The sequence below is a fragment of the Mobula birostris genome, chromosome 9 (genome assembly GCF_030028105.1).
Source record: "Mobula birostris isolate sMobBir1 chromosome 9, sMobBir1.hap1, whole genome shotgun sequence".
NCBI classification, from domain to species: domain Eukaryota; kingdom Metazoa; phylum Chordata; class Chondrichthyes; order Myliobatiformes; family Myliobatidae; genus Mobula; species Mobula birostris.
Genome location: NC_092378.1, coordinates 130,970,913 through 130,995,529, shown reverse-complemented (window position 1 = coordinate 130,995,529; position 24,617 = coordinate 130,970,913). Strand labels below are relative to the sequence as shown.

Here is a 24,617-nt window from a genome sequence, read left to right as displayed (position 1 = left end):
AGCTGGAAGTATTTGTACCTACTTCTTCAAGGAGTTTATCCTCACTGGCCTTTTGGAGCTGTTGCTCTGCTTCAACAATTCCTTTTCGCACTATCTCAGTCATGTTCTCCAACAACTTCAAAACAAATACAAAGTTTAGATAATATTGTTGGTGCTCGAACTGAACATTAAAAGTCCAAGTATTTCTTTAACTATGCCACAGTTTACCAGAGACTTGAATTTGTGCGTCTCTGCTCAACCCATGGACTAATTCAACTAAACAAGGAAAAAGCTCATGGTCCAACCCATTCAAAGAGTGAAAAAGAATAGGAAAAAATCTTACTTCAGTATCTTTCAAAAAAAGCCAACATTTAAATTTCTGCAACACACATCAAAGTTGCTGGTGAATGCAGCAGGCCAGGCAACATCTGTAGGAAGAGGTACAGTCGACGTTTCAGGCCGAGACCCTTCGTCAGGACTAACTGAAGGAAGAGTGAGTAAGGGATTTGAAAGTTGGAGGGGGAGGGGGAGATCCAAAATGATAGGAGAAGACAGGAGGGGGAGGGATGGAGCCAAGAGCTGGACAGGTGATAGGCAAAAGGGGATACGAGAGGATCATGGGACAGGAGGTCTGGGAAGAAAGACAAGGGGGGGGGGACCCAGAGGATGGGCAAGAGGTATATTCAGAGGGACAGAGGGAGAAAAAGGAGAGTGAGAGAAAGAATGTGTGCATAAAAATAAGTAACAGATGGGGGAGGTGGGGCCTTAGCGGAAGTTAGAGAAGTCGACATTCATGCCATCAGGTTGGAGGCTACCCAGACAGAATATAAGGTGTTGTTCCTCCAACCTGAGTGTGGCTTCATCTTTACAGTAGAGGAGGCCGTGGATAGACATGTCAGAATGGGAATGGGATGTGGAATTAAAATGCGTGGCCACTGGGGGATCCTGCTTTCTCTAGCGGACAGAGTGTAGATGTTCAGCAAAGCGGTCTCCCGGTCTGCGTCGGGTCTCGCCAATATATAAAAGGCCACATCGGGAGCACCGGACGCAGAATATCACCCCAGTCGACTCACAGATGAAGTGTTGCCTCACCTGGAAGGACTGTTTGGGGCCCTGAATGGTGGTAAGGGAGGAAGTGTAAGGGCATGTGTAGCACTTGTTCCGCTTACACGGATAAGTGCCAGGAGGGAGATCAGTGGGGTGGGATGGGGGGGGGATGAATGGACAAGGGAGTTGCGTAAGGAGCAATCCCTGCGGAATGCAGAGGGGGGGGGAGGGAAAGATGTGCTTAGTGGTGGGATCCAGTTGGAGGTGGCGGAAGTTACGGAGAATAATATGTTGGACCCGGAGGCTGGTGGGGTGGTAGGTGAGGACCAGAGGAACCCTATTCCTAGTGGGGTGGCGGGAGGATGGAGTGAGAGCAGGTGTACGTGAAATGGGGGAGATGCATTTAAGAGCAGAGTTGATAGTGGAGGAAGGGAAGCCCCTTTCTTTAAAAAAGGAACACATCTCCCTCGTCCTAGAATGAAAAGCCTCATCCTGAGAGCAGATGCGGCTGAGACGGAGGAATTGCGAGAAGGGGGATGGCGTTTTTGCAAGAAACAGCGTGAGAAGAGGAATAGTTCAGATAGCTGTGAGAGTCAGTAGGCTTATAGTAGACATCAGTGGATAAGCTGTCTCCAGAGACAGAGACAGAAAGATCTAGAAAGGGGAGGGAGGTGTTGGAAATGGACCAGGTAAACTTGAGGGCAGGGTGAAAGTTGGAAGCAAAGTTAATAAAGTCAACGAGTTCTGCATGCTTGGGGACAAGGTGCGGTGAATTCGAGACGGTTGATGTCCCGTCAGCAATTAGCGATAAAGAGATCCAGAGCAGGCAGAAGACCAGAGCGGGGTGTCCATGAAGAAGAGGAGGATTGAAGACGGGAGAAGGGGTCATCGGTGGGGGTGGAAGAGTCCTTGCCGAAGAAGTAGGCTCGGAGACGGAGACAGCAGAAGAAAAGTTCCGCATCATGGCGAACACGGAACTCGCTGAGGTGTGGGCGAAGGGAGACAAATGTGAGGCACTTACTGAGGACAGAGCGTTCTGCCTCCGACACCTCCCTCCCCTTTCTAGATCTTTCTGTCTCTGGAGACAGCTTATCCACTGATGTCTACTATAAGCCTACTGACTCTCACAGCTATCTGAACTATTCCTCTTCTCACCCTGTCTCTTGCAAAAACGCCATCCCCTTCTCGCAATTCCTCCGTCTCCGCCGCATCTGCTCTCAGGATGAGGCTTTTCATTCTAGGACGAGGGAGATGTCTTCATTTTTTAAAGAAAGGGGCTTCCCTTCCTCCACTATCAACTCTGCTTTTAAACGCATCTCCCCCATTTCACGTACATCTGCTCTCACTCCATCCTCCCGCCACCCCACTAGGAATAGGGTTCCTCTGGTCCTCACCTACCACCCCACCAGCCTCCGGGTCCAACATATTATTCTCCGTAACTTCCGCCACCTCCAACGGGATCCCACCACTAAGCACATCTTTCCCTCCCCCCCTCTCTCTGCATTCCGCAGGGATCGCTCCTTACGCAACTCCCTTGTCCATTCGTCCCCCCCATCCCTCCCCACTGATCTCCGTCCTGGCACTTATCCATGTAAGCGGAACAAGTGCTACACATGCCCTTACACTTCCTCCCTTACCACCATTCAGGGCCCCAAACAGTCCTTCCAGGTGAGGCAACACTTCACCTGTGAGTCGACTGGGGTGATATACTGCGTCCGGTGCTCCCGATGTGGCCTTTTATATATTGGCGAGACCCGACGCAGACTGGGAGACCGCTTTGCTGAACATCTACGCTGTCCGCCAGAGAAAGCAGGATCTCCCAGTGGCCACACATTTTAATTCCACATCCCATTCCCATTCTGACATGTCTATCCACGGCCTCCTCTACTGTAAAGATGAAGCCACACTCAGGTTGGAGGAACAACACCTTATATTCTGTCTGGGTAGCCTCCAACCTGATGGCATGAACATTGACTTCTCTAACTTCCGCTAAGGCCCCACCTCCCCCACGTACCCCATCTGTTACTTATTTTTATGCACATATTCTTTCTCTCACTCCCCTTTTTCTCCCTCTGTCCCTCTGAATATACCTCTTGCCCATCCTCTGGGTTCCCCCCCCCTGTCTTTCTTCCCGAACCTCCTGTCCCATGATCCTCTCATATCCCTTTTGCCAATCACCTGTCCAGCTCTTGGCTCTATCCCTCCCCCTCCTCCTATCATTTTGGATCTCCCCCTCCCCCTCTCACTCTTCCTTCAGTTAGTCCTGACGAAGGGTCTCGGCCTGAAACGTCGATTGCACCTCTTCCTACAGATGCTGCCTGGCCTGCTGCGTTCACCAGCAACCTTGATGTGTGTTATTTAAATTTCTGATCATTTTTCACTGTAGGACTACTTCGCAGAAATAAAGCACATGAAAACTTTAATTTCCCAGTTATACTGTTGCTTCCCTCTAGGCAGCACTTTATTCATTTATCATCACCCTCAACTGTCACTGGCTTAATCTCATATCGCACTCTGAGTGCAATGTTGGTCACCAAGTGTTACTAATCAATGTGTTGCAATGCTAAAGAACTGGTTGTTCGTTCCTCATGGATGACAATTTAGCAGTCTTCCAGGAAGGTTAAGCTGCATTGACAGGGATAATGGGAAACTGGCTAATGCCTCAGTCACTGACTGAAATTGATCTAGTACCAAATTTCAACAATTCCTCATTAATTACACTTCAGAGTGTACGCAGTGTGTGCGTATATATAAATATAAAAATGCACTGAGTTACAACAGTGGGGGGACAATGGAATAACCGTTTAAGATATGCAGAAAAAAAAATTCTCCCAGAGTATGGCAATTCCTTCTAACTCTCTCCAAAGGATGGAGGAAGTAATCAATGTTCAAGTACTTAGCTTGAGACATGCCATCTGTTCCAAGGAACTCCTGATACAAATCCAATGCAGAAGTGTTAAGACAGGTATAGTTTGATGAGAAATAGAAAAGGTGGAGGAGCTGAGTAATCTTCTCAAGGTTCTAATTCAGATGTGTGTAATTACTATTTTGAAGTGCAATTGATGAGAAACATATTGTTTTGTCCAAGCCACTTAAAAATACAAGTATTATTTTCTATATATACACATGGTGAGCTGTTCACACTTTCAAGGGCAAACATTTTCCACAACCTCGATATTTCAAGTTGTGCATACTTCAGTCTTTAATAACAATTACAAATGAAGGAACTTCACGCAACTCATTGTGCCTTAAGGGCTCACTGTAATTGTGGCTAGTACCAGGAAAGAACCTGGACAGCAGTACTCAGGACTGCAGAGGGATCTCGATCTGGACTTAGGCTCATAATCCTACAGCAGACTGATCCACAAGACTTGTTGGATGGGAATTAGGAAGGGTGGTGTCTCACCTCTATAACATCATTCCTGGTTTTACACACTTCTGCTACACTGGAGGTATATCAGGGATTCCTTAGAACAGATGGTATGCCTAAAGGAAAGACTGTTAATGGCTGAATGGGACAGAAGAAAGCTTCTGTACCCCTAAGATGACAAGTACTGATGACAACTAAGATGACAGCAGCTCGGGCTGTCAGTTGGTGCATACTTGAATGTTGTGTACTGCACCTTCTGGATAATACAACTCAACTTCTTGAAGAACAGTGCTGTTAATTTTAAATGCATTTTTGAACAATTATAAAGAATGTTATAGCTATTAATACATAAATTAAGTTTTGAAAAAGTAAATCTTTTTACTATCTGGGAGGGAAGACTTAGATCGACCTTGGAGTGGGTTAAAAGGTTGGCAGAGTTTTCTGGGCCAAAGGGCCTGTTCTGTATTGTGCTGTACTGCTCTATATCAAACAAATTAAATTGGCTGACAAAGGACAACTGAAACTGTTGTACAGACCTTTGAACTTTCCTCTATTTCTTTCCCTGTTGCTGCAATGGTCTCCACAAGTTCTGGCACATCTAAATTATCAGTTACCATACCAATATAAATGGCATTCTTCTCCCCTCCAAACTCAGGCCCTACAAATTCAAAATATCAAAGTGAATATTAACTGTTGTATATGGGATAAGAACTTAGCCAAAATTGTAATTATAATATCCCTCAAATAAGTACATTTCCATTTTCAATATTAAGTACAACATTCAACATTCCTTTTCTACAAATTTATGCAGATATTATAAAATGTCTTCATTTCCATTTTAATACATCAAATACTTTTCTTCTGGTCAGTTTTGTACAACCATAAAGTGGGTGCCTGAAGTGACTAGCAAGTGCACAGGAGTTTTGCTACAAGGATATAATATCCAAAGCTTCTATCCTTGTTCCATCCCATAATGTCATTTATTATGTCGACTAACTTGCAATGAAGCACTCATTGCTTCAAACAGAACTGTATCCAAGTCAGATGTACTGGATTCAACCCGGAAAAGTTGTTAGAAGAAACAAACTTCTGAATTAGAAACACTGCCTGCAAGCCAAAATAATTACTTGCTGTGACTTTAACCAATGATATGACATCAATGAATTCTGATGAAGGGTTTTAAACCTAAAATAATAACTGCCTTTCTATCTGCTGGGGCTGCCTGACCTGTTGAGGTCTACAGCATTATTTTTTTTACTTCAGACTAAAAAAAAATCTGCAAAAATAAGTTTCTTTCTCAAAGTTTAGTAATTTTTAATGGAAATTAGAATGAAAATGTGGTAGTTTCATTCTCCTGCTAACTAGGATTTCACCCAACACCCTTCTACTGTAGAATAATCTCTCCTTTCCTCTCCTTTACAACAAGTTTTTGCTCTCCTATGTACTCTTCCCATATCAGAAATGGATAAATTTTTTTTTAAATTGCTCACAGGATCTGAGTTTTGAGACCATTTAATACCCATCCCTAACAGTTCTGGACAGAGTGACTTATGAAGCCATTTTGAAGTATTGTGCTCTAAACCACACATTAGGAGGTCTGGGTCCACATATAGTTAGACGTTTATGAACTAGGTGGGTTTTAAAACAGTAGTTTCAGGGTCACTAATACTGATCCCAATTTCAATTCACCACCTGCCACAATGGGATTTGAATTAATGTTCCATCCTGGTCTCTGGATATTAGGGCAGTTAAATAACTATGCTGCATATTTTCTACCCAATTTGCTTTACACATTTAATTCTACAGATGGAAGAATATTCAAACCTGTTGAGAACAGCACATCGGAGTCAAGTTCCTTCAATTTCTTTAGCGATCCTATAGCAATTTTTTCCATCTCCAGTGAATGTTTCGCAGGGTCAGGGTCTTCATTGTTAATTTCATACCTGCAGGTAATTTGCATAGTTCAGTATTATTATTTGAACTCTGTACAACTCATTGGTTGTCTCTTGACTAAGTTAGCATTTCACATTTGTGTTTGTTTTGGGAGGATTCAAAAGTAGTCCATTCCAATGGAGAGGACTACAATGGGAGAGAAGAATAGATATTATTGTTTTGAAATAGGGATTTCCAATCTGGGCTCCAGAGACACCTTATTTAATGGTACTGGTCCATGGCACAAAAAAGATTTGGAACCCGTTTTGGTGCGAGAATTTTTCAAATAAGTGGAGAAAAATGCAGAAAATAAACATGGTTAAGAGATCTTAATATGACAATTTATCAATAAATAAAAGAAATCTTGGGAACTATAACTGCAGTGATATCAGACACCATATTTAAGCAGACCAGAGGAAGGACATATTTATTAATGTGGAAACAAAAACATTTTCTAATACTCCAAGTAACTAATGGTATTGGGCAAGGAAATCTTGGACAATTCTGTACTTCAGACTGATCAGAAGAATTTTACTTTATGCTAATTTCATGGTCCAATTTATTAGTTAATATTATTGGCTTGCAGAGTCTGGATTTAGAAGCACAGAACATGGGTCTCTCTACATTCTTATTCTTATCTCTATAACTGACTACAATGCACATCTTGTAGGTATATCCAGGAAAAATATCTTTGATTAGACACATTTTGCCAGGCTTACCGTATAGCACCTAATCCAGGCCAACTCAGATCTTCAACATATGAAAGGCCAGTTGTCCTGTAAACCTCCTGTTTAAATTCTTCTCGAAGTTGCAAGGTGCTAATAAGCATGGGAATTTTTGCTTTCAGATGTTCAGCCAATTGGTCCACATGTTCTGGCTTGGTGTTTAAAACTGGAAAAATATGTGAATCTCTTTAGAGTAAATGGCAAAAGAATACAAAATACCAAATAAATGTTTATTGAACATCACACTATACAGATTTTTTATAGATCTAAGATTAAATAAAATAAATTCTTTCATAAACATGCAACATTGTTAAACAAGAGTCTATCAATTCATTGAATAACTGAAACCTGCAAATACATTAAAATGTTCAAATAACATTTTAACATGAAACAAAGATTACAAGATAAACAAATTGATAAGGAGTATAAAATAAGTATAAAGACAAAATATTAATGAAATCAGACCAATACAGATCTAAATTTATGCATATAGATTTGTATGAAAACTGGTGAAACCTTTTCATGAAAGTGTGAAAGATTTCATCCGCCTAATATTCCTATAGACCCCACTGATTGCAGCAGACCACTGGAATCAGCACCAGAAATTGCACTGTAATATGGCTCAGGTAAAATATCCATCCAGCCAAGATAAAACTCTGATATACATTTAGTAGTTCAATACTGTGTACAGCTCTAGCTACAGACTGGGTGAAGTAGTGGTAGCATGGCTAATATCTTAATTTTGTCCTGTCATCTAAAATTGAATTCAGAAAAAGTTGTTACTTGGAAAGTTCTTTCCCTAATTCCGTCTGGAATCCTTTACAACCAGAGGAAAGATAAATATCCAATATCACAGAGCAACAGCCCAAAATTTATGTTAACTCAAGATGACTAAAAAAACTAAGAAAATAGTTACACTAGATGCCAAACCTAAGATATTCTTCACTCACCTGCTGCTGTCATCAATGGACTAAATCGGATGCAGACTCCCTCATCTTCAAGTTCAACAACATTTATACCACTTATTGGAACCAATTGCCCGAGCTGTTCTCCTAACTGTTAACGGAAATACAAAGTACAAAATATTTTTAAAAATGTATTTATTATTAACTTATTTTGAATTTCTTAAGTTGCAATTGATCCAAAAAGATACTAAATTTTATGATAATCTGTGATAAGATGAATTCATTTAATAAAACACCAATTTTATATTAAATTCTTACCCAACGATTCAGTGCATCCCCAATCTCACTTTCACAGTCTTTCATGGATTCTGGAGCTGCAGCAGTTTGATATTGAGCCCCATTTACAACTGAAATTGTTCATAAAAAGATCAGAAGTTACAAAGAATTTCTGCAGATCTGTTTGGATTTATTATTTTTCTCAAAATTCACTGACATTTAGGAAGCTAATGGGGTTGGGGGAGGGCAGAAATACCAATAAAGGTATGCAATATTATGAGTCGTATTGACAGGAAACCATTCTCTTTTGCATAGCTGCCTAGCTAGAGGGCACAGGTTTAGGGTAAGAGGCAGCAGGTTTAGAAGAAATCCTAGGAAGAACTTTTCCTACCCAGGGGGGCCTGGAATACAATGGCTGTGTAGTTAGTGAAGATGAATGTTCCAAGTTGTGAAGGTATCGAAAGCTATGAATCAAATACTGGTAAATGAAATTAGGCATTTGATACCTGGCGTAGGCAGTGAGATGGAAGAGGCCATTGCTGTGTACAACACCATGTAAACAGCTGTGACATTTCCCAAATTCTACTCTACGTGCCATGGAAGGGAAAAGTACAGTACAAAAACAATGTGTGCACAATTTCATTGCGATCAATGTTCCACACAATTTTCCTGCAATGCAATGTCCACCATCTTACTTCCTCTCCAATGTTCCACACAATTTTCCTGCAATGCGATGTCCACCATCTTACTTCCTCTCTCAACATCCACTTTCCAGATAAAGCAGTAATTTACCTACAGTTTGTTCAATTTCGTACACTACATTCACCGTCCTAACACTGGCTCCTCTACCATAGTGGAGGCTTTGCACTTTGGATGACTGCTCTGCAGAACACCTACTTGACTGAGGGAGGAATCAATGTGCTCTGTGGAACTGAAGTCAAGGGGCGTCAAAAGGAAGAACACTCCAGTTGTTGGAGTCATACTTTGTATACAGAAAGGTTGTTGTTGCTGTCAATCTCCCCTAGACCCAAACCATACTTGCCAGAGTTCAGAGTATTGGCATACACTTAGCCATCTTCAATGATCTCCTCTCCATCATTAGGTCAGAAATGCCAATGTTCTGCAGGCTCCCCTTTAAATCAAACATCTTCAACACCACTGGATCTAAATCATAGAACTCCCTACCTAACAGCATCGTTGGCTTGAACTGCTGCAGTCCTTCTGGTACTCTCACAATGCTAGTTTTGGCAGCAATACCTAGATCCTAAATATACAGTGCCTATAACAAGTATCCCCGCCCCTTAAGTTTTCATGTTTTATTGTTTTACAACATTGAATCACATTGGATTTAATTTGGCTTTTTTTTTAAAACACAAATCAACAGAAAAAGACTCTTTTTTGCCAAAGTAAAAACAGATCTTTACAAAGTGATACAAATTAATTACAAATATAAAACACAAAATAATTGACCCCTTTTAATACGGCACACAAAATCATCACTGGTGCAGCCAACTGGTTTTTAAGAGTCACATAATTAGTTAAATGGACATCTCCTGTATGCAGTCTAGGTGCTTCAATTGATTGTAGTAAAAATACACATTTATCTGGAAGGTCCAACTGCAGTGTCCTGGCAAGAACTACACCATGAAGACAAAAAAGCACTCCAAGCAACTCTGTAAAAAGGTTATTGAAAAGCACAATTCAGGAGATGGATGTGAGAAAATTTCCAAGTCACTGAATATCACTTGGAGTGTAGTTAAGTCAATCATTAAGAAGTGGAAAGAATGTGGCACAGCTGTAAATCTGCCTAGAGCAGATGGTCCACAAAAACTGAGTGACTGAGTAAGAAGGGGACTAGTGAGGGAATCCACCAAGAGACCTATGACAACTCTAGAGGAGTTACAAGCTTCAGTGGGAGAGACTGCACATATAATTGTTGCCCAGAAGCTTCATGGGAGAGTTGCAAAGAGAAAGCCACTGTTGAAAAAAAACCTCACATGAAATCTCGGCTAGGGTTTGCCAGAAGGCATGTGGGACACTCCGAAGTCAGTTGGAAGAAGGTTCTATGGTCTGATGAAACCAAAATTGAGTTTTTTGGCCATCAGACTAAACGTTATGTTTGGCATAAGCCAAACACCACACATCATCAAAAACACACCATCCCTACCATGAAGAAAATAGTGCCTGCATCATGCTGTGAGGACGCTTCACTGCAGCAGGCCCTGGAGGACTTGTGAATGCAGCAAAATACAGAAAAATCCTGGAGGAAAACCTGATGCAGTCTGCAAGAGAACTGCGACTTGAGAGAAGATTTTGTTTTCCAGCAAGACAATGACCCCAAGCATAAAGCCAAAGCCTCACAGGAATAGCTTAAAAACAACAAAATTAATGTCCTGGAGTGGCTAAGTCAGAGTCCAGACCTCAAACCAACTGAGAATTTGTGGCTGGACTTAAAGGGCTGTTCACTCAAGATCCCCATGCATCTGTCAGAGCTTGAACAGTTTTGTAAGGAAGAATGGGGGAAAATTGTTGAGTCCAGATGTGCAAAGCTCATAGAGACCTATCCACACAGACTTAAGGCTGTAATTGCTGCCAAGGGTGCATCTACTAAACATTGACTTGAAAGGGGTGAGTAATTATATAATCAATTATTTTGTATTTAATAATTGTACTAAATTTAGACCAAATTGTAGAAATTTGTTTTCACTTTGACACAGAAGAGTCTTCACTGTGATCAGTATCAAAAAAGCTAAATTAAATCCACTGTAATTCAGTGTTGTAAAACAATAAAACATGAAAACCTTGGGGAGTGGGGGTGGAAATACTTCTTACCAGCATTGTATACATTAAAAAAAGATCTGCAAGGGCAATTCCGAGCTTACAGTTGCTTGTCACTTGATTTCTTTTTGTCTTTGCCCTTGTACATTGTTCTAAGAAAAGTCAATGTAAGCTTGCAGAAAAACATATCAACACCTGATTGGGCACATTATTGAATTGAGCCCTGACAGCAATATTTTCCAGAGGACCAGCATTTCCAAGATCCACAGTACTTTCCTTACATGTACGCTTGTATTCCATACCATCACATACCATTTCTTTTGTTCTCTCTTGCCCTCAAAGTCTGTTTCCTATTCCTAATGAAAAGGCTTTAACTCCAGCAGTTACTCTCTTTCACTCGCTCCTTGAATGGTGCCAAATCCACTGATCACCTTCAGCACTTTTTGATGACCATTAGCAATTTCAACGAGAAATTTGATTTCAGAATGAATTATAGTGATATTGAATCTACTCCCTTTAAAGGCAATGGAAAGAGATTCATTGGTAAATTTTCAAGTGAGTTGATAGGTCATGGAAAACAAGGAGTTTAAGGAATGAGCACCACAAAGGCAGCTTTTCAGGCATTCTTTTCCAATACTCAGAAAAATGCTTTTAACTTGCCCACAGAAGATAAAAGATTTGTAAGAAGATAAAATTCAACTACAAATTAAAAAAAGCACTGCAAGTGCTGGAAATCTGAATTAAAACTGAAAATGATTAAAGATTCCTTAACAGGTCAGACAGCATCTGTGGAAACAGAACCAAGGTCAATGTTTCAGGTGCAAGAAGAGTTTGATGTAGTGCCTTTGACCTGAGGTGTTAATTCTCTTTGTTTCTACAGTATTTGTTATAGTTTTTCTACAAACCCTACCGCTGCTTTCAACTATTAAACTGAAGCCAATGTAAGTATCGATCCTGACACCACCTCTTGCTCTTGGGAGCAAGGTGATGGCTACTTCAAAATGTTAATTTTGTGATTTTCTTTGTTATGAATAGTGACACTCATAGTGAGAAAAATAGAAGGATATGGACACTGTTTAGGCAGAGGGCATTAGTTGGCCATTTGATGACTAATTTATTTGGTTCAGTACAACAATGTGGACTGAAGGGTCTGTTCCTGTGCTGTACTGTTCTGTGTTCGATTACAACTGATTTATTTTCAAATTGTGGAAAAGCTACTGCTGATATTTGGAATAAATATAACAGTGCATGTAAGGACTGACTAGTCCAAGGAATTCTATTTTATTACTGGAAATGATGCCCATCTTTCAATTCGTTGGATTAAATTGCACGCAACCATAAATAGGCTGGATTTACTCATATCAATCATCGACACAATAAACACCACCCCCCGCCCCCCGTCAGAATCAAATCACCTGAAGTGAAGTGCTGATTTTCTTAGCTGCTCTCTGTTCCAGCAGGCATGGTATTTGTGACAACTAATGTACTGCAGATGAACTTAGCAAGGAGTGGGCACAATTCAGTGGAGTCATGCACCTACCGGAAAGGGGGACCTCATGACATGACACAGCAGCAACCAAAAAAGATTGAACAGTTGAGTTTGAGCTTGTATTCCTTAGAGTTTAGAAGAATGAGTAGTGACCTTATCAAACAGACAAGATCCTAAAAGGGCTTAACAGGGTAAATGTCAATAAGTTTTCACTACTGGGTAAGTCTTGAACAAGGGGCATGAATGAAAGATAAGATACTGATCACTTAAAACTGACATATCTAGGAATTCCTTCTTGCGGAGGACGGTGAATCTCTAGAATTCTTTGTAGGTGGTGTAAACTAGATCATTAGAAATATTTAAAGTGGAGGTGGACAAATATTTGCTAGATTGAGAAGGAGAGAGGTATGAAGAATTGACACAGAACCGGAGTTGAGGTCAGCACAAAACAGCCACAATCACATTAAATGGTGGGGTCTGGTGGCCTCTTTCTACTCTGATTTTCTTGTATTCTTGTGTCCTGAAGATCTGGTAGAAGCTGAAACTTAATTATTTCTATCTACACTTGAATTAGTATTCTGTCTGGTACTATCACCCTACCAACCCAATGCTCACAGGTCATCATTATCCAAGATTCTCATTTCTGAGACCATGCACGCAATCTCATTTTTTCTTGGACTATCCATGGCATTACAATCTGAATAGATAGTCACATTTCCCCCAAAGCAGTACAATGCCTAAAAATGCACAGCTCTCAACAATCAGAAGCTGACTCCCACTCTTGTCATAGAATAGACAAATTTACCCATGTAAGCAACGGAGATTCAATGATAATAATAACTTATCCTGTGGAAAGTGAAGAGGCAGAGAGATTTAATACTTCACCCAAAAGACAGAAATTGATCACCATCCCTCACTACTACTAAATTATGCGCTGAAGTTCTAAAGAGAGGTTTTGAAACTTGATACAGAAATAAGTGAGTTAACTGACACATAAGTATTCCATTTTAAGCATGAAATGCTACATTTTAGTGACTGATGGTAATAGAGATTTAATGAACTAAACAATAGTTGCCAAGCATGAATTGTTCAGGCTTCTTACAAGATTTCAGCTGTTCTTGGACAAATCTGAAAACTACCACTGGAGAATTCAGTTCATCTTCAACCTTGTAATTAAAAAGAAAAGAAACATTAAGTCCCCCATCAATATCAAGAAGAAATAATATTTGAATATTTGGTTTATGGACATGATTATTGGACAGTTTTAAAACCAAAATCATTTATCAATTAGTTGCAATGATCTTTATGGTAAAATCTAACCACTAATATTGAAAGAGAACCGGTACTTAAGGTTGTTCTCGCAGTCTGATTCTAAAAACACTGAACTCCACTTTGATCACAGCGCAACAGGTGAACAGAGCCCATAAACCAATTTCTAACCATAAATGCTCTTTTGGTTCCAATTCAATCCTTACTTCAAACACAAAACTGCAAAATGTGGTCTAAAAGTAGTAATAAAAAGCCTTTGACATTTTCTAATTTTAGGAGTTATTTTTCTTAAGGTTAAAAGACTAAAAATATAAAGACTGATGCAGTGGGATCCACATACACATGCTCCATCCTAAGAGTTTAAAAATACTGCAATCAATATTATTTTGTACTTCCTTATTACAGACAGAACATCCATGCATGATCCCTGATATCCAAAATGTTCTGCCATTTTACTGAACAGAATTAATCTTGCAGCATTAACTACATAACTGAATGTCAACAATTAAATAAGCACATTCAGAGTGTTCTTTCACTGAGCAAATGCAACACTTAAGAAACTCACTTGTCTGATGTGTAGGTTCATTGCTAATAACCTAACACATGACTCTTGAAAGAACCACATTAAAAGCAACTTTCAGCCAGTCAAGGGAGGAATGTGGGTGTCAGTTCTGGAATTGTGGTTAGGTCAGTTCAGCATTGGAAAACAGACAAATCAGAACATTAAAATGATTTTTTTTTAAAGTCAACAAAATGATAAGGACAATAATGCATAGCAAAACACTGGATTTCCCAATACATTAGGAAAGGGATTATGAAGTTAGATCTTTGATGCTGAGCCAAATTAGATTTCATACAGGGAGATTCAATGCTTTCAATTTTCAGAGGGTTAGCCAAAATGTTCGTCTCCTGACAGTTATCCAGCAGCCTTTGCTGGATGCTGCTATATGGACCTCAGGCGAAGACAGTATCAAACCAATGTTTCCAACAACTGATTATCCTGCTGGCACTCACCGTCATGGCTGACATGAAAGGCCAACTGAACGAAGTACTAATAGGTGAGCGGCATCCAGCAAGGAATTAACGTCTTCAGAAGAGAAGGGAACAGAAAGGAATTTGACAAGGAAAGAAAAATATATAGCAAGAATTAGGACTTGACTCTTGGATGGAAAGAGGAAACTATGAGGCAGTGAAAAATGTGTTGTTGATTAAAAAAATTGTTTCACTAACATAAAATTAACTATATTAAAATAAAGTTCAAAGTAATTATTTTATCCTCCGCCATTATTTTCACTTCCAAACTTCACCTTTGCTATCTTATTACCTATTTCAATTCCTTCTCTATACACCCAATCAGGCTAAATCAGAAGATTACAAAACCTTAGAATTCTAAATAGCCCAGAAGCAAATTATCAACAAAATCACTCATTTCCAACTCCTTACTTCAATCATTCTGATTATGACTAGATTTGATTCATCTCTACCTTTTCTGTTTTCCAGAAGCAAGGTACTTACAACAAAATCATCTTATTTTCATCTTGTGTAAAGGCAAACCCTTGTCTCACACTAACTTCCAAGTTTTCCCAGTGAATATATTACAACCACATCCTCATTTGGATCTCCGTACCTTCCTCTATTCTTCCTTTTCTACTCACCCACCTGCCTGCATTAGACCAAGTTCCAAAACTTTTCCTTGTAAGCTCCCACTCCAATTACTTTGTTCTCCACGCTTTCCCTTGCAAGCACACCAAAATACGTATTTTCTCATCCATTCTTCAATAATTTCTGACAGTCCACATTTATAAATGATCCTTTAGTCATCGGTCCTAATTTCTACCTGAGATGCAACTTTGCAAGTAGTTAATGCAGTGTAAAGCAGTGTCTAAATTTGAATTAGCTGGAACAAACTTCAGAAGTCTACAATTTTTTTTGTTTAAATAAACTTGAATAAACAGGCAATAATACACAAAATTCCAGCTTTGCTTCTTGCGGCTACAGGAGGAACACCTGTTGTTCCTACAGTACAATTGCCAAACCAAACAGAAGTATGGAAGGCAAACATGAATATTAGTATTTTGGTTCTTGTCAAAACTAACCCTGCCTTACTTTAGCTCAGTTCTTGGAACTCAACATGATAGTGGTTCAAGTTCAAGTGTCCATTCTTGTCTGATAATTACAGTATATGTTTGATTATTTGTTTGGGAAATTAACAACAAATCTTGTCCAGTAATTTCTTTTTACCTACTGGAATAACGTTTTATTATTAACACAATATCACTGCTGTCATGATCCCATTTAACATTAAAGTTACCAAATTACAAGGCCTTGCAGTGTACTGTTTCCAGATGATATATACTGGGATTGAATGAACAACATATTTACCTAACTGATACATAATTAAAAAAAATAAAGCCAAACATAAGCATCAGCAGCTTTAGAATCATCAACAGACAACACAGAAGTAAAATTGTGATGATCAAGCAACTTCAATTCTGAGAACAATTTCAGGATTCCATAAGGTTCCCTACCTTAACTGTAGCTACTCTTAATTGGGATGGAGTCTGAATCTACTGCCGCAAAGATCTGATGAATGGTGCAATAGACTGTTTAAAACTTTGCCATCAGACAAAACATCTATAAGTTTTGATTATAATATTAGCTTTTCGTGTAAAAAAAAGTATGCCTTAAAAATCAATGTTTACATTAATTTTAAAAAGCTAAAAAGTGAACAACTTTAATAAGTTTCTGACAAGATATGAAACTTTATGCTTAAATATATGATAGGACTCTGAAGGCAAAGGATTAACACAGGCTTTAAATACATTTTGATCTTTTACCCATCCTGTCACTGTAGTTGTTTACATTATTGTATAAAGTATTTAATAGCATGCTTTCATTATGTTCTTTGATATGTCAAAGGCCTTTCATTGCCATGCAATTAGTAAACATTTTTTCACCATTTTCTCTAACAAAATAAAATGAACATTTCATTACATGCATAACTTGCCATGCATATACAGCAACTTGTAAACAGTCTGACAGTGAGCATTCGAAGTACTATTAGTATACAAAAGAACAGCCAATAGGAATTATTTGCACATGATCCATTCACAATCCACAACATTTTCAAATAGAATTTACAGAATATAAATTTCATGTATGCTTGCAATGACAAACACTTGGATCTATATGCCTCAATGGGGATATTTTTGTAGTACTGATAGAAGGCTATACAGCATAGATCACAAATAACCATTTGGTATGATTGGATGAAGCATCATAATCAATCACCATTTAAATTGTGAAAGAATTAATGTTATGAAACCTTAAAACAATTTTTCCCAAAACAGATTCACAGTCAACTTTAAATTTGGTTCATCTGCCTTCATTTTTTCGGTTAAGCTATTCAAACTAGGAAATATTTCATCTAATCATCTAGACTATTTCAATTTAGGAAATATTTTTAGAGTGAACATTTTGAAAAGCTATCTGCAACAGCAGCTGGAGATATTCCTTTTGCTGGAAAACTTCACATTATTACTCCAATCAGCAGCCATTTTGAAAAGCAACCTACAGCAAAGTGACTTACATTGCATGCAGCTTGCAACAAGTACAATGAACCAATCCCTGCCATCTACACATAATTACATTTGTATTTATTAATACTGTAGATAGTAATATTCTAAAAAGCTGAAGTTAGAAAGTTGGAATTTGAATGGATCATGTCACTTTACATCTTTTAACAGCATATAATTAATAGTTCAAAAAGAATTAGATGCAAGTCAAAACAGTTTAGCTAGTGATATTTTAATCCCACCTACTATTGCCAAAATAATCTCCCCCAAGATATTCCCTACAGATTTTCCAGTAAATACCATTTCCTTGGGTTTGGTGATTATTTCCTGAAATGATTTAGTGAGACCAGCTTTATTACAAAACATTAAACATTATAAATAGAAGATAATTCACAGACTACTACAATAATTACATCTGAATGCACGATCAGTGGCCAAATAATCAAACAGTTTTGACGTCAGTGCGTGTGCTTTAACCAAAATACGTATACACCAAAATTCTAGATTTTCTTTTGATAAAGCAGCTAATTCTCTTCACCAGGGACCATCCGGCAGAGCAGGACAGGCAGAGGTGCACCGAGAGAGATGCGCAGGGAGAGATGGAATGAAAAGCCCTTTCCAATATACAAAAGAGAAAACTTTGATAATGAATAAATTAAGCAACAAGCAAAGAAGTAAATAGCACACCATGTTTCACCTTTAGTTTCTCCCACTAACTTCATAACCTTGCTCAAATTACATTGTCTACTTAAAGCTGAAGTCAACCTTCTGCAATCTCTTTTACCAATTTGATCTTGGGCTGAAACTCTACTCCTATATTCTTTCTATCACTTGCATGTATTATTCTTTGCAACATTAACAATTCCCGATCCTGCCTCACCATGGTAGCGATGTATTTGTACTTCTTGTCATTAGCAGTTGTTCTAATATGCACGTGGTGATCCCCAAACTTCAACCCATTTACACCTAGCTACTTAAGCAACTCTCTTCATCTATATTCCTGACAAGCAAGTTCTTAACCCACAACATCTCCTGATACAGCAACACTCCTAACTTCAGGAGCTAATTTTCTGGTGATACTATTTCTACACAGCCTTGCAACTTCCATGTGCTATGTGTTCCCATCTAAAGGCTTAAACAGAAGATTAAAACCACATCCATAAATGTCAAGGTATACAACGCAAAAAGCAGAACATTCATGCACTTTCTTTGCAAAGCATTCAGAAAAATAATTATGGTGTTTACACACTATGCAGCATAAGTTTTTCTTGGCTATATTGTAGAAATAGAGTTGACAGATTTGCTCAATATATTCTGAATTTTAAAAAATAGGTATTACAAATACAAGACCATTCAATTTGCATTAATTTATTACTCAGCAAAATGGATTTATTATTAGCTGTTTGTTACCTGAAATTTTAAATGTAAGTAAATGTCAACTAACTCAATACTTTAAAGTGGAATCAAATCAAATCAGGTGCAGGGAAATATTGGTTTGCAAAGCTGAACGCACTGATATAGAGAACCTTTTTTCTGCTTGATATTAAATAAGTGGCAAGAAGTTGAAAAATTGCATTGACATAACATCCTGCAAAAGTGTTTGCTTAAAATAAATGTAATTTCTAGAGTACAGGTAGCAAGCAATTACATTTATCTACCGTATCAACAGGGACTAATAATTAACCAAAGAAACTCTTGAACTATTACTTGTCTGGAAGTTTGTTTCTAATAATGACACAGCACTTTGACTGAATCAATCATATATGGTGCCAAAAACAAAAACACAATACATACCGAGGTTCTGATAGAACTTAATTTTTTTAAGTTTTCCAGTAGTCTTTGACTCTGAAAAAGATAAATGTAATGGTTATTGCATTCATTTTTTCCCCAATTTCACCAACAAATTTTGCTCCTTTATACAAAGGGAAAATCCTTCAATGCCTCATTCAAACAACACCGTTTTAACCTTGGGTGTTGATAAATTATTTAAACACTTTAACCAGAGTGGGTCCAAACCAATTGATATTAATAAGATACATTCTGAAGGCAGTACAAGATAAACAAAAGAGTTCTCTACTTGCACTTCAGGAGTGCTAATTTAGTACAGCCAAAAAAAAACACAAAATGGTTCTGAATGAAATAGAAAGCATATTCCTTACTATACACAAATGCTCAGCAAAATTCCTATCACAAGGTAATCATTTCTACCACAGTTTATCTACAAGAACAGAAAATGATTACATCAATGAATTTAACTATTTCTAACCCCTCTATTCTGAATTCCATTGTGCTCCAAGGAAGAGGAAAATCCTGATACAGGAACTAAGTTTGTCAATCACTTATTTAAGTCTGTTTCTTTCTTTATTTAGGTAAATATACAGCATGGAATAGGCCATTCCAGCCCTTAGCCAGCCTGCCAGCAACCCATTGATTTAATGCTAGTCTAATTACAGGAAAATTAACAATGACCAATTAAACTGCAAACTAGTACGTCTTTGGACTGTGAGAAGAAACTGGAGCACCAGAGGAAACCCACATGTTCATACAAGGATATACAAACTCCAGCACTTGATATCAGAATTGAACTCCAACGCCTCAAAGATGTAACAGCATTGTGCTAATCGCTACGCTACTCTGGTGCCCTACTTCAGCTAATTTAGTGTTCCACAATTACCATGTCCAACTTTCCTTGAAACTGCAAAGAGCAAGTTTGTAATTTTCCTCACAACCACAGTACATGAAGAACCCTGGGCCAGCTCAGTGATCCCTCTGCCTGATCAAGGCCTATAAGTTTGCTTGAGATTCAGTGACTAAAAACTGAACATAATACTCAAGAATTTACCTGATCACTGTGCAATTTGGCTCAAGGTAGTGTAACGAGTAGCACTGTGCTATTACAGCTTGGGGCAATGGAGTTCAGAGTTCAATTCAAACATCAGACTAGACTTCAGGGGTTGGAAAGATTTTGGAGTCTATTATTAAGGATGAGGTTTTGGGGTACTTGGAGGGACATGATAAAATAGGTCAAAGAGTATAGTTTTCTTAAGGGGAACCTTTGCTGACAAATCTATTGGAATTCTTTGAAGAAATAACAGGCAGGACAGACAAAGGACAGCCAGTGGATGTTGCTTGAGGAAGCCTTTAACAAGGTGCTGCACATGAGGTTGCTTAACAAGAGCCCATGGCATTACAGGAAAGGTACTAGAATGAATGGAAGATTGGCTGATTGGCAAGAGGCAAAAGGAGGAATACAGGGGGCTTTTTCTGGTTGGCTGCCAGTGGCAAGTGGTGTGCCATAGGGGTCGGTGTTGGGGTAGCTTCTTTTTATGTTATATCTCAATGATCTGGATGATGGAATTTTATCCAAATGATGGCTTTCTGGCCAAGTCTGCAGATGAAGACAGGGGTGGTTAAAAGACTAGAAGGGCCCACTCCACATTGTCTCTCTCTCAAATAAATAAATTTCCTATAATTAAGGGCATTATTTTGTCTACTAATAATTTGCTTTGGTTGCTATTTCATTAACACGTGTATACATTAAAACTAATGCTCATTACTCCAAAACATCTCCCAATTTCACCATTTACTAACTCAAATTTCCATCTTTCCTTTTGATCTGCAACACCATCAAATTTTATCCATTTTCACTCAATTATATATATTTTTCCAAATAAGTTGTACTACTTTAGTATTCCCTTCAGATTCAATTCCCTCTTTCCAAGATTGGTATCCATGTTTAAAAATTTTGCTTTGAGCTTTTGATTCCAAGGCATTATTTTAAATTAGAAGAGTACGACTCCCATAACTGATCTTCAAGGCTCCAAATATCACTCCTCACACCCATTCAGTATGGTTACATCTAGAAGGTGAATTAGAACTTCGAATGATCCATACAACTACTTTTAATTATTTCCCACGGAGTATTTGGTTAAAATGTCAGTGCAATACATCAAGAGTAAGTTACAATAAAGATGGTGAGATATTCTTCACCCCTCCACAAATACAAAGGAGTTAGAATTCCTAACAGAAAAGATGTGGTTATAAAGGAATCATATTTCTGTAAAATGGAATGTGATTCTTCCGTTTGACCCAATGAACAGCCAACTGTGCAACCCATACAACGTAGCTGAATCACTGTTTACTAAAAAAGTTTAGAAAGGATGCCTAAAACTGAGTCTGTTCTGTCCACTAGCTAGTATTGGTGCTGAGTCAACTATATTTTACAGGGGAAAAAAAAGCAGCTAATCTTTTTTTGATGCAAGTATTAATAAAAATCACTATTAACTGCTTTTTTGAAGTATGGTTCAAAACATGGACACGTCTATACATATTGTAAAGGGAACAAGTTATCTACTAGAGTACAAGTTGTCATTCAACCATGCACACATACACTGCCAAACAAGACAACATTCCTCCAGACCAAGGTGCACAACAATACATATAACTCACACACATAACTAAGTAAGATGACCGCAAATAAATTAACAAATAAGGTGCATAGACAAGTTAAAAAGTAAACAATATAACACTAAAGGGGCTTCATATGTGATGAAACGTGGGTGGTGGCAGGGAGTTCAAAAGACTTGCAGCCTGGGGGGAGAAGCTGTTTCTTATCCTAACAGTTCTTGTCCCAATGCCATGGTACCTCCTGCCTGATGGTAGGGGGTCAAGGTAATTGTTCGACAAATGGAAGGGATCATTGACAATGCTAAGGGCCCTGCATGCCCAGCACTCCTGATAATTATCTATAATGGCTGAAAGAGAGACCCTAATGGTCCTCAGCAGTCCTCACTATCCTTTACCAACATGTGAACCGAAGCCCATTAAAAACTTAAGAGACAGATTTACTGGGTAGAAACAAGAGTAGACATAAATTGATATTTTACCGGCTGCCAAGATGGAACAAGAGGTGTGCCGTAGGCATAGGTGCTGGGGCTCAACTTGGATGGAAAGACTCAAGGAAATGTTATTCAATTTGTTGATGACACACGGAAAAGAGAACATAAGGTAGCTGCAGAGTGGCATAGACAGATTAAATCGATGGGCAAAGATCTTATAGAATGAAACAAAATGTGTAAAATTCACCATTTTTGTTAGGAAAAATAAAGCTACTTAGCTAAATGTTGAGAGACCACAGGGCTCTGATGCAAAGGGATACAGGTGCCCTTGTTGGATGAATGTTAGCATGAAGACACAGAAAATACTTTGTTTCCCCTTTGTTCTTTATTCCATCTAACTTCACATTCAACACATTGAGATGACTGTGGAAGAGGTCAGTGGTTGCTCTCCACAGAGGCCATGGGGTTAATAGTGGTTGGTAGCCAGGTTGGTGGCATTCAGACTTGGCATGGTGATTACCCTTCACAGAAGGTCCGAATTCATGCAGCTCCTCTCCTCCATGCTAACAGGAGGTTGTTTTCAAAATTCTGAGATTTATGTGATTATTGGACTGTACTTTGCATAGGTCTCTTTCAGTTTTTGATGTTTTCTTTCTTGTTGCTGATTGGCGGGTGGGCGACATAGAACTTCTTTTGCGCGGAAGGAGTTGGGGACTTGGGGTTGATGTTCTTGTTGGTGTTTTTCCTCTGTGGGTAATCTGTTAATTTTGTGTGTGTGAGAGGAGGAGTTAGGGGCTCTGATGCTATTGTTGCTGTTATTTTGTGCGAGGGAGGGAGGAGGTTGGGGGCTTTGATGTTATTGTTGCTGTTCTTTTGTGAATGAGGGTTGGGGGCTTGAGGTTTTTTTTATGTTCCAGCTGCTGTTTTCCATGTGGACGATCTGTTAAGTTTTTTGTATGAGGGAGCGGGGGTGGGGGGGTGGTTTGGAGTTTGCAAATTTTGTTTCCTTTTCCTTTTCGTGCGGGGGGGGGGAGAATGGATCTCTTTTTTCTCAACAACTCCCATGGTTTTTCTGTATTTCATGGCTATCTGGAGAAGTTGAATATCAGAGTTTCATTGAACACGCGTACTTTGACAATAAAATGAACGTTAATCTCAATACTTCTGATTGGATTTCACCAATGGACACATCAACCTTTCTTCAAAACAACAATCCAAACAGACTGCTCTTTCCGAGATGCTCTGCTTCACTCTTCCTTTTCCCTGCCCACTGTTTTATCCCTTCACTGTTCAGCATCCCAAATACTTTGTTCATATGAAGAAGCTGCTTGCTTGTGCTGCTTTCAACTTAGCGTGACATACTCACTTCTCACCACGGTTTCTTTTTTATTGCGGAGCAAAAGCAAATTATGTGATTTTTGCAGAACATCACTATTCATTTGCCAGGCAAAACCAAAAGTTTCTACTCACAGACATTTTAACTGTCTCACTTCATCAGTAATCTTTCTACTCTACCACCTACTGCTCCCATACTGCCAATGAAGCTCAAGGAGAACATCTCATCTTCAAACAAGTCCAATTAGAGCTTTCTAGACTCAATAAGTTCAAACTGCAGTTAGGAAGCATTTACAACATTTTTATTTCAGATTTCCACTTTTCCTTCAGAGATCTTAAGTAATAATTTTGCATTTACACATCTTGCACGAAAATATAAAAGCTAAAGAAAGACAAAGGTATATAAAATGTCAAGTATAGCATAATACCTAGGTTCAATATCTCATTACTAGTTAGGTTGTCAACATTTTGATCTGACTGTGTTGACAGATAAGCCTCAGCTAATGATTAGACTGTTTCACATCATGTCTTTCTAACCTATGTTCCACATAAGTCAAACTCTGCTTTTCCATTTACACATCCTCTTAAAACACCACTTAATATTCTCATTTGTCCTCAAGTTCTTAGATAAGCTTACAAATTACAGGAAGAAAATAAATTATAAACAGTGTAATAACAATATAATGATTGGGTGAATTCTATTTAAGGATAGATCACCATAATCTTTACCCACCCTCAGCAAGTAAACTTCATGCATTCGGATTTTCAAGTTTTCAATAAAGTGCCAAGGGATTACGATGCAAAAATAGACTTCATGGGTTTGGGGGGGGCAATATAATATCATGTACAGAGAGAATGCTAACATACACAGAAGGAATAATCTTTTCTGCATGGGAGACTGCGACTACAGAGGCATTCAATAAGCAGTGTTTAGGTCTTGTCCTTTCTATTGAAAATAAATTTAGATGAGGGTACTGAATGTGTAATTCAAGCTTACTGACAATATGAAACTCAACAGGAATGCAAGATGGCTTCAGGAAGAGTCGGAGGGCAGCAGAGATCACAGATGGAAGGCAGTGGACATGGTTGAGAGTTGGAG

The 24,617-nt window shown here is 38.7% G+C and overlaps 1 protein-coding gene across 3 annotated transcripts in view; it reads right to left on the bottom strand.

Annotated features, from left to right (window-relative positions):
• Positions 1 to 24,617, bottom strand: part of pdxdc1 (pyridoxal-dependent decarboxylase domain containing 1) — a 74,026-nt gene that overhangs the window by 4,272 nt on the left and 45,137 nt on the right. For all 3 annotated transcript variants that reach the window (XM_072268832.1, XM_072268829.1, XM_072268831.1), the window contains 8 exons: positions 19,140 to 19,190; positions 13,604 to 13,667; positions 8,277 to 8,365; positions 8,004 to 8,109; positions 7,048 to 7,219; positions 6,221 to 6,339; positions 4,933 to 5,054; positions 23 to 115 (listed from right to left, as the gene is read on the bottom strand). In XM_072268832.1, coding sequence (XP_072124933.1) covers positions 23 to 115; positions 4,933 to 5,054; positions 6,221 to 6,339; positions 7,048 to 7,219; positions 8,004 to 8,109; positions 8,277 to 8,365; positions 13,604 to 13,667; positions 19,140 to 19,190 — 816 coding nt within the window. The remainder of the gene's footprint in view (positions 1 to 22; positions 116 to 4,932; positions 5,055 to 6,220; positions 6,340 to 7,047; positions 7,220 to 8,003; positions 8,110 to 8,276; positions 8,366 to 13,603; positions 13,668 to 19,139; positions 19,191 to 24,617) is intronic.